This window comes from Cololabis saira, chromosome 5 (assembly GCF_033807715.1).
Source record: "Cololabis saira isolate AMF1-May2022 chromosome 5, fColSai1.1, whole genome shotgun sequence".
Classification (NCBI taxonomy): domain Eukaryota; kingdom Metazoa; phylum Chordata; class Actinopteri; order Beloniformes; family Belonidae; genus Cololabis; species Cololabis saira.
Window position 1 is genome coordinate 38,105,059 of NC_084591.1, and position 10,073 is coordinate 38,115,131.

A 10,073-nucleotide genomic window follows, 5' to 3' on the forward strand; every position below is an offset into this window, starting at 1 on the left:
CATCCATCCATCCATCCATCCATCCATCCATCCATCCATCCATCCATCCATTTTCTATATCAGTTTTATCCTTTACAGGGTCACAGGAGTCTGCTGGAGCCTATCGCAGCTCATTATAGATGAAAGGCCACTATACTATATTTAATGTGAATCTCAAAGCTCCCCTGTGGGTGATCATTTTTCTTAACGTATATCTCAGAAACTTTTATGTGAAATAGTTTGCAAAGATAACTTTTATCCATGGTACTTGGATATCACCTGAATATATTTTTCACATTTGGTTTATGCAGACAGAGTATTCTGACCCTGATCTGTTTTTAGCCTGGTAGAGACATTATGAATGCATAAATTACCTTTATTGTCATTACGGTATATACCTTGACTCCATGTCATTGACGGCTACAAATCAAGCCAGAAATCTTGGTGTAATTATTGACTCAGACCTGAACTTCATCAACCATCTAAAGTTTATCACTAAATCTGCCTATTACCACCTAAAAAACATTGCTAGAATTACGAGTTTTCTGTCTAAACAAGACATGGAAAAACGTATTAATGCGTTAATTTTCAGTAGGTTGGATTATTACAATGGCATCTTTACAGGCGTTAACAAGAGATCTATCAGGCAGCTGCAGCTGATCCAGAACGCTGCCGCCAGAGTCCTTACAAACACCAGGAAACTGGACCACATTACACCGGTCATGAAATCACTACACTGGCTTCCAGTGAGTCAAAGGATAAAGTTTAAAATCTTACGTACCCTCATGTTTTTGGCAGCAGGCATTAATCTTATCTGGTGCTATAAGGATTTTTTTTTTTTCCAGCTTCAGGTTATGCACAGTGTTGTCATGATAATGTTTGATTTATTGCAGGCCTACCGCAAATTGGCTAAAGAGTACCACCCTGACAAGAACCCTGATGCTGGAGACAAGGTATGATGCCCTGAAACGCTCAATTAATGGCAACTTTGTTTAGTACCAGTATAAAATGCATCAGTAACATTATCTATCAATCAGCCATAACATTATGACCTTTGATGGGTGATGTGAGTAAACACTGCTCATTTTGTTACAATGCTGGGAAAACCTGCATCCTAGTATTTGCCTTCATGAATGAAGGCATAAATGCCACATACCTAAAAACAAATTGCAGAGCACTTGCACCCCTCAACATGGAAACATCAGTCCCTTATAGTAGCTGCCTCCCCAAGCACAGTGGAGCCCAGACACTGATAAGTGTCTGGCACTGACTCTTACCAGTGTAAGTGACACTGGTAAGAGTCGATCATCATTTGGGGGGGCAGTTATTACTTCCACCTAATCAACATCACACAAGAACAAAAGCTACAGCACAAACAGGATGCTCTTTTTCTTATTTTACTTTACAAGGGTTTTTATTGTTTTATTATGCTGCGTTTTGTTATTGTTACACTACAAACTGTAATTATTGTATTTTTTTTTCCCTCCCAGTTTAAAGAAATAAGTTTTGCATATGAGGTGTTGACAAACCCAGAGAAAAAGGAGCTTTATGATCGCTATGGAGAACAAGGGCTCCGGGAGGGAGGAGGCGGCGGGCCTGGCATGGACGATATTTTCTCTCACATTTTTGGTGGTGGACTTTTTGGTTTCATGGGTGGACAAAGCAGAGGTCGTAACGGAGGCAAGAGGAGAGGAGATGATATGGTACATCCTCTGAAGTAAGTATTTTGGATTCTTCAGTGTTTTGTTTTTCTTTTTCTTTTTTAAGAGACAAATAAGCTGCTGTTTGTTCTAACAACTGTTTTGTCACACAGAGTTTCTCTTGAAGACTTGTACAATGGTAAAACTACAAAGCTGCAACTCAGTAAGAATGTGTTGTGTGGTGCCTGCAATGGGTGAGTTTTATTTTCATGTTCCTTCAAGTTGTTACTTAAATTATATTGATCTTTATGCTCTGACTGGTTATGTTATAGCCATAATGAAAGCCCCGTTTCTGTTACAAATTGAATATTGTGTGAAATTTTAATATAAACAACAATTCAAGAGTTTTTAGTTTTGTTCTATTTGATATATTTAATTGGAAAAATAGCGTGAAGCAAAATCATATCAAATGTGGAAAAAAAAAAAAAAAAAGAACACTGTCACGTTGCATCCTTTAACGGCTTTCTGTAAACAACAAGCACATGGTTACAAATCCAGTCGCAGTTGGGACAGTTTAGCTTTTGTACTCTTTCTTAGATGCCATGCTGTTGTAATGCATGCAAGATGTCCCCCCAATATAAGCAAGGCTTTCCCTTAAAACAGTCTTGTTTAATGTTCACCAAAACCTTATGCATTGTTCAACATTCATGTTGCCTTTACAGATGTGCAACTGATTTGTGTACTAACTATTGCAAGCCTGTACTAACAAACGTATTGGATCATAGATGGCTTTTTAAAATTCTTTTTATTGGATAAAAAGGTTTATCATTTTTCAGTCAACCCAAATATTGTCACTGAGAGTATGAGCTGTCAGCTGCAATGCTTACTGCAATAGACCCACATTGATGTGATGGTAGCCTAGTTAGACATCATATTTGTTTTCCTGTTTTAATATAAAGGATTGGTCTGGTTCTTCTAGATGTGAGATTGAATACCAGGAGGCAGTACCAATGGATGCAGAAGAATTTGACTCTGTATGCTATTGGAAAGGCATACAACCAATCAGGAAAAAAAGCATGTGACATAAGTGGAGGAAGAGCTAGATTAGTATCAGCTGAAGACATCCGAAGTGGTGTGCGGTTTAACCGATGAAAAAAGTGATTGAATTGCTTACTAGCAATTCTGCAGCCATCTTGGCTAATTGGATAAGTGGCCCCTGGTTGCTCCTGTATAAGTCATTGCATGAAGCCTGACCCAGGGTGGGTATGTTCTGTACCGGTTGAAATGGCAGTGAATTGGAGAGGTACCAGACCAATAAAGACAATTTGAAAGGGTATGGCTGGCCAGGATATGTCCTGTTGGCTTTTGGGATTTCAAAATGTGTTGGTCTGGTCAGTGAACGAACGCTAATTAATGTTGGTTGGAGCTGGAGCTGATAAATACTTCATGCTTCGGCAGAGTCAAACTGCGAGGGATTGATTTATATATTTTTTTGCTGCTTTTCTGCTTAAGGCTGAATTATGGTTCTGCGTTAAATCAACGCCTCCCGTGTAGCCTGACGTCAGCCGTAGCCTGACGCGTACCTCCCAAAAAATGTAACTACGCGTCGAGGCGACGCAGACCGAGAGGGCTGTGATTGGTTTGTTGGTTGCAACGCATTTCCGGTTCCGGTTTGTAAAGCAGTAGGGAACTTTCATCTTTTCTTCGTGGGTGTGTGGGTTTTTTTTTTTGCACAATATTTGTCCTTATCTGTTTGATTCACTCTGACCGGAAAAGCCGGAAGCTAAACAAAGTATCAACTGGCGCTCTGGGGGGGTATTGCACCGCGGCGAAATGGAGTGACGGAGAAGTCTGAAGGGTTCACAACGGCGTCACGGCAACGGCTTAAGCCTGAATTATGGTTCTGCGCTGCACCAACGCAGAGCACACGCCGTCACCGTGACGGCGTCGTGAACCCTTCGGACTTCTCCGTCACTCCATTTCGTCGCGGTACAGTACCCCCCGCGACCGCTAGTTAGCAATCTTTTCCTGAATGGTTTATCCGACTTTTTCCGGTCACAGTAAATATTGTGCAAAAAACCAAAACAAAAAAAATCACACGTACACGAGGAAAAGAGCGCTGAAAGTTCACGACTGCTTCAAACCGGAAACCGTAAATGCGTTTCTTCCAAGTGAACCAATCACAGCCCTCTCGGTCTGTGTGTGGTCTGCGTTGCCTCGAACATATAGAACCCCTTGTATATAAATAAGTGAATTTGTTTTCAATGACTGTACACAAAATAAATACCCAATGTGATCCTACATCTGTCCATCCACCCACACCTATATACATGCATAACGATAAACATTACACACAAATCCTTTTTAACATGTCTGAAAAGGGGTAGGAAGAACTAAAACTTATTTAATCCTTCCCCTTCTCCAGTAGTCCATAATTACACTTTACATTCATCTGGTATTCTGAGTTTTATGAAAATAAATAAATGTAACAATTTTAATAAATTGCAAAGATGTATATTTATTTGAAAGCTTGGATGCAGGTTTTGCACAGAAGTGCCTTTAAAGCAAATGTTGTCCTCTAGTCAAGGGGGTAAGCCAGGAGCAGTGCAGAAGTGTGTGGCATGCAGAGGAAGAGGTATGAGGATCATGATAAGACAGCTGGCCCCAGGGATGGTTCAGCAGATGCAGTCTGTATGCACAGACTGCAACGGAGAGGGTAATGTTCACACATGCATTCACTTCCATACAGAAAACTTGATTGATATAAAATTGGAAATTAAACATCACTCTGAAATTCTCTCCTCCCCGTATGCGGTTTTCCAGGTGAGGTGATAAATGAAAAGGACCGCTGCAGAAAATGTGAAGGTCAAAAGGTGTGTAAGGAGACGAAACTTCTGGAGGTTCATGTGGACAAAGGTATGAGACATGGACAGAAGATCACATTCTCTGGTGAAGCTGACCAGGCACCAGGAGTTGAACCAGGAGATATAGTTCTAGTGCTTCAAGAAAAAGAACACGAGGTACTCCTGAACACATGGCTACTCATACTGATTTTAACTTTGCTTATATTTTGACTGTGACTGTGTAAGGAGTTAATTGTGTTACTATTTTACAAACCTGCTGCAATGACCCAAATTAACAGTCTTAACATATTTTAAATTTAACAAAGGAGTTCCGGCGTGATGGAAGTGACCTTCACATGGTCCAACGCATTGGTCTGGTTGAAGCTCTGTGTGGGTTCCAGATGACCGTCACACACTTGGATGGACGTCAGCTGCTTGTTAAATACCCACCTGGCAAGGTCATTGAGCCAGGTATACGCCCCTGTTCCTTGTTTGTTTGTTTTATTACTCTCTTCTTTTTTCCCCCCTCAGTCTCAAATCATTAACTTCAACATGATGTAACACTATTGAAGCAGAATTTTAAACAATATATAATGATAGTAAACCCCTGTTTGGCAGACATTTTGTGGAGGGCAGATAAATGAATAATTAAAAAAAAAAATATATGCCTCCTGTAGCAGTACCTCCACTTTGTGACAAAAATCTAATGACAACTTTAAAACGTGTTTTAGTTATTATTGTGTCATGATACCTTTTGTAACTCAATAGCAAAGTGATTTACTTCATTTTAAACTTTAAGACTGTTATTTCATCTTCATTTCTTTTGACCCATTTGTGCGTGTCAGGCTGCATTCGAGTTGTCAAAGGAGAGGGAATGCCTCAGTACAGAAATCCCTTTGAGAAGGGAGATCTTTACATCAAATTTGATGTTCAGTTCCCAGAAAATAACTGGATCAGCCCTGAAAAATTGAATGTGAGTTTCACTTGAAGGAAAAGAAACAGTTTGTATAATTTCATTATAAATAGTTGTGGTGTTTTTAATATATACCTGTATTTATTTCTTTCTTTCAGGACCTGGAGTGCTTGCTACCTGCTAGAGCTGACCATCCTGTTATTGCTGCAGATGCAGAGGAAGTCGACCTGACTGATTTTGACAGGAGTCAAGGTTTTGGAGCCGGAGCCAGAAGAGAGGCATACAATGATAGTTCTGATGAGGAAGGGGGCCATCATGGCCCAGGAGTACAGTGTGCACATCAATAGAAAGACTCATACATAGACTTGCATACACATTAAAATGTATAAAATACAGAAGCATCCCTCAAGTTCTATTAACACCATCCAAAACATGTTGCGCATACACTCACATTTCTCTCCGTTCATGATTGCAATGAGAAGTGCCCAGGACTGGCACTTAGGTAGGAGCACTGGGTTATAAAATGGGGAAAAAATCGGGATAAAAATATTCTTAAAAAAAAAAAAAGATTGCAATGAAAAGGAGATATCCTCCTTCCCTCATCAGTTCGATGGTGGCCATAAATCAGAGAGCTCCTGGACGTTTGATGACTTTTGTGCTTTTGGATGTTAGCTCTCATTAACGTCTCCAGCAATTAGTTTCATTCTCAGAGGTTCACTACTCAGCTTGACTCTGACCACCCTGTTTTCATCAGAAGCTTTTACGTTTCACTGTCGGAAACACAAGTCTAGTGTACAAAATGCAAATATTGTTAACTATCTTGTATAAGATGTAGTTTGTCAGTCGCATCTAAGTGCATGCTGCTTCTTGCTGAAGATCTTTGCCATGTAGACCCATGGTCCCATCACTACAGAAAGTCTGTCACCATGGCTGTTTATATTTCAGCGTTAATGCTGTTATGGTGCCACAACAACTAATGTGATTACATCTCCAGAGAGACTGCTGAGAACCAAACAGTAAACCCAGATTCTCTGTAATATTCAAAATGTGATTTCCTGGCTTTGTTCACTTCCTAGCCCACAATATCAACGCCTGAATATAGCATCTGTCAGCCAGGACGCAATGTTTTGTTTTTTTGTTGTAGTGGTTGTTTTTTTTTGGTTTTTTTTCTTCTTTTAGTCAGGAATTTAAGCTTCTTTGTTTGTGTGAATGTTAGTGTGTTTGAAAACCTTGAAGTCATATACTTTTGATTGGAGTTAAGAGCACACTACTGTACTTTGTGTAATGCAGTGGATCAGCCTGTGTGGGAGCTGTTGGGAGTCTTCTACCTTATCAATGTGGTCGATATTCCTGCTTTTGCATTGAACCGGAGTAGGAGTGGACACCAAATATAGTCAGTTAAGCAGGAAGAACGATGAATGTTTATTTACTGAGGATCTCAGATTTAGATGTTCCCCCTACTTACCGGGACCGAGAGGTCCTCCTATCTTGCAGGAAAACATATTGTACACATATCCCCATTGCAGAGTTGTTAGCCAAACATGTTCCTTCAAATGTTACAGTACCCTCCCCATCCCCATATACCTGTAAATAAATACAGTCCCAGTATATGGCTGCATTCAGAGTCTACAGCAGTGTCATTCTGTAGTCACAATCCTTTTCTTACGTAAGCGAGCATTGGCCAAAATATAAATTTAATGTTCACATCAATGCAGGTTAGAGGAGTCACTTTAGACCGTTAACATGCACTTTTCTGACTTGTGTGTGCGTGTGTATCTTCGCCCACATGGCATAGGTGCACACAATTAAAGAGGGTCATAGATAAATTACATTATTGTTGAAACTTTATGGTTGTCAAAATTATACTTAAAATGTATAATAAACAAGTACAAGTTTGTTGAGATCAGTTTTGTCATTTGTCATTGCAAGTTAATGTATTTTAAATTATGTATGTGCGTATATACTACTATATAGGCCAGAAATGGCAAGAAATTGGAATTTTGGTGTAAAATTAGCAGCATTACACTCAAGCACTGCAATTAAAGAATTTGTTTCCTGCATTATCTGCTTAGTAGTCTGTAGTAGTGATGAAACTGGGACTGATATCTCATGTAGCTCGGCAGCTGCAATGTCTCAGTCTACTCCAACTTCTTCTGTGTCATTGCTATGCAGAGCAACTGGAGCCAGGAGTTCCTTAAATCCTGCCGTATTCCTGAGCGGTAAACGGAATAGGTTAGGGTGTTTAACAAGTATAACATTACTTTGCTGGTTATTTAAAATTGTGGTATTTACCTGTCTCTTTTGGACTGCATGACGTAAGAACGTTCTCTTCTGATCTGCTCCAGTCGCTCTCTAACGGCAGTCTTCTGCTGGCTCTTGTTTTCCTAAAATACAACAGAATGTCCAATGGTAATTAGAAAAACAATTTCAGATGTATTTGCACATGATGTTCATAATATGTAGTTACCAGTGGTAGATCTTGTGTAAGATGCTTAAGCCTTCCTATGTGCTTCAGGCCAAGCAGGTCCTCTTCTGTCTTTCTGTTCTGGACGATTGCCAGACGCTCCTGAACCTGAAAAGCAAACAATGTCGGCACATGCCTTCCTCCAAATCCTCTCTCGGTGCTCCGATTTCACCTTTCCTTACCCTCAGTAACTGTCTCTCTCTGTCTCGCTGTTGCTTCTTTTCAACCTTTCTTTGCATGTCCACCAGGTTGCGCATTGTTCTCTCTCTTTCCAGTGCTGACACTCCTTCGCTTGCTCGCTCGTTCTCTATCAGGGAGCGTTCCCGCATTGCCTCGCTCTCCAAGACACTACAGTCTACCTAGAATACAAGAAAAGGCTGGTTGGATTGCAGGATGAGTGACTTAATACATCGATTGGGATAGCTGATATGTTATATTAACAAAAGTGAAACATCTGCCGTACTGCATAATCTTGGGTTTTTGTCAGGCCATCACAGGTAGACTGTTCAGGTCCTCTGAGATCCCACAGTTTGGGTTCTACTTCAGTGGGACACATTTCCACCTCAGTCATCTCTCTTTGGACCTCCATGGTGCGACTGGATGTTTCAGAGCAGCAGTCATCAGTATGCGTGGAAGAGTCCCTTGAGAGATGTGGCTGTACAGGATGCAGGTTCTCTGCTAATGGAGCAAGTGTTTGCTGGTCGTGTTCAGATGCAGGTCCTCTATCCTCTGGTTTATCTTCCACTGGTCTCTTGGTCAATAAAAATACAAAGGAGGAAGAAATCAGACGCATGTTGTGTATCACTGCGTACTACACACTGATGTAATACCTGCTGTGCTTTGCTGCAATGCTGTTCTGCAGAGGAGCCATCGGGTGACAGAGCATATGTGAGCTCCTCTACATGTCTCTGCTGAACTGTTTCCTCACATTGGACAGGCTGAATGTGGGTCTTTAAACTACTTTGGTCATCCTGCTCCTGCTCCGTTTCGCCATCAGCGTCAGCCTCATAGACTGTACCATCCCCACCTGGTTTGCTCCATGCAAAGGTGATCAAAGACCCCTGTTTTTTGCAGCTCTGGGGAGTCTTGGTTGCACTGCTCTCGTCTCCCTTGGTACCTCTGTCCTCTGCAGGGATGATGTCCTTGACACTAGGCCGTGTGTCTGGAAAACACAAGACCTCCAAGTATGGCAGATCTTCCATGACAGTTGCACAACCTGGGGGAATGTAAAGTATATTATATTATAGTTCAACTATGCAATTGTGTTATCTAATTATGAAAACTTTTGACAGTGTTTGCAGTGCCCGTACAAACGTCCTGCTTGTCAGAACCATCTGCGGTTTGGACTTCATTCGTCTCACTGGTGACCCCATTTGAATCAGCCGCCAACGTCTCAGCTGGTCGACCGCCAACATTTTTGACTTCAGAAACATGAGAGCATTGATGTATAATCTGCTCATTGTCGCCATTTTCATTCAAGTGCGGAGAAGGAATACCTGCAAAGCTTGAATTTAGGGGGGGATCCGGGATCAGGAGGCGGAGCAGGTTGGTGAAGCGCTGTGTTTGAATTTCATCTTCATATTTATCTTGCAGAGCTTCAACCCACTGAATATCCTAAAAGAAAGACAAGATGCACTGTTTTCACTTGTATGCGTGTGTCCACTGTTGCATGTCCTCTTGCTTTGAATTATAAAAAGTTATTGTCTTAACCCACCCTGTTTGCTAATGCTCGCACCAAAGCAGAAGCTTGGACATTTTGAAGCTCCATTAGATGAGTCAGGAGGGTTACGGTACAATTGTCCAGCTGAGGTTGGGACCATTCTCCCTGGATTTGGGTCTGTGGGTTTGTTTGCCTTGACGGGGTCTCATTTTGTGTCTGCAGCTCAGCCTGGATTTGCCTTAGTCTTTTTATACAACCAGCCCGAAAAGGACATGGCTCACTGTCTGTTATGGAAACAGCAAACATGACAACAGGTTGCAGAAATGAAGGGTGTAGACAATACTAAAAGGGTAGAAGAAAAATAACTTGGAATTATTTGCCTTCTTTTGGAAGAAATGTGTAACCAGCTGGATGCAAATCCTCCAAGGAGACCGCATGCAACAACTGGACTAAGTACTTCCTCTCCTGTTCCTGAGTCAGCACCAGCAGCTGCAGTACTGTCTTCTGTCAAATCTTTTGTTTAGTTACTGATACAAATACTGCATTTTATAATTCTATTAAAATAATAGTTTGA

At 41.1% G+C, this 10,073-nt stretch overlaps 2 protein-coding genes across 2 annotated transcripts in view; one reads left to right on the forward strand and one right to left on the reverse strand.

Annotated features, from left to right (window-relative positions):
* The window catches only part of dnaja2b (DnaJ heat shock protein family (Hsp40) member A2b), a 9,827-nt gene extending 2,389 nt beyond the window's left edge, over window positions 1-7,438 (forward strand). The window contains exons 2-9 of the mRNA XM_061721947.1: window positions 873-932; window positions 1,470-1,696; window positions 1,793-1,873; window positions 4,202-4,335; window positions 4,443-4,639; window positions 4,789-4,933; window positions 5,308-5,435; window positions 5,534-7,438. Of these exons, the coding sequence (XP_061577931.1) occupies window positions 873-932; window positions 1,470-1,696; window positions 1,793-1,873; window positions 4,202-4,335; window positions 4,443-4,639; window positions 4,789-4,933; window positions 5,308-5,435; window positions 5,534-5,722 (1,161 nt within the window). The 3' untranslated portion in view covers window positions 5,723-7,438. The remainder of the gene's footprint in view (window positions 1-872; window positions 933-1,469; window positions 1,697-1,792; window positions 1,874-4,201; window positions 4,336-4,442; window positions 4,640-4,788; window positions 4,934-5,307; window positions 5,436-5,533) is intronic.
* Window positions 6,410-9,958, reverse strand: LOC133444291 (uncharacterized). The gene is made up of 10 exons (XM_061721949.1): window positions 9,880-9,958; window positions 9,554-9,783; window positions 9,336-9,453; window positions 9,150-9,260; window positions 8,670-9,055; window positions 8,303-8,590; window positions 8,022-8,198; window positions 7,843-7,947; window positions 7,668-7,759; window positions 6,410-7,587 (listed from the first exon to the last, which is right to left on the reverse strand). The coding sequence occupies exons 2-10, from the start codon at window positions 9,605-9,607 to the stop codon at window positions 7,509-7,511; spliced, it is 1,410 nt and encodes a 469-aa protein (XP_061577933.1). The 5' UTR covers window positions 9,608-9,783; window positions 9,880-9,958; the 3' UTR covers window positions 6,410-7,508.
* Window positions 9,959-10,073: the final 115 nt, after the last annotated feature.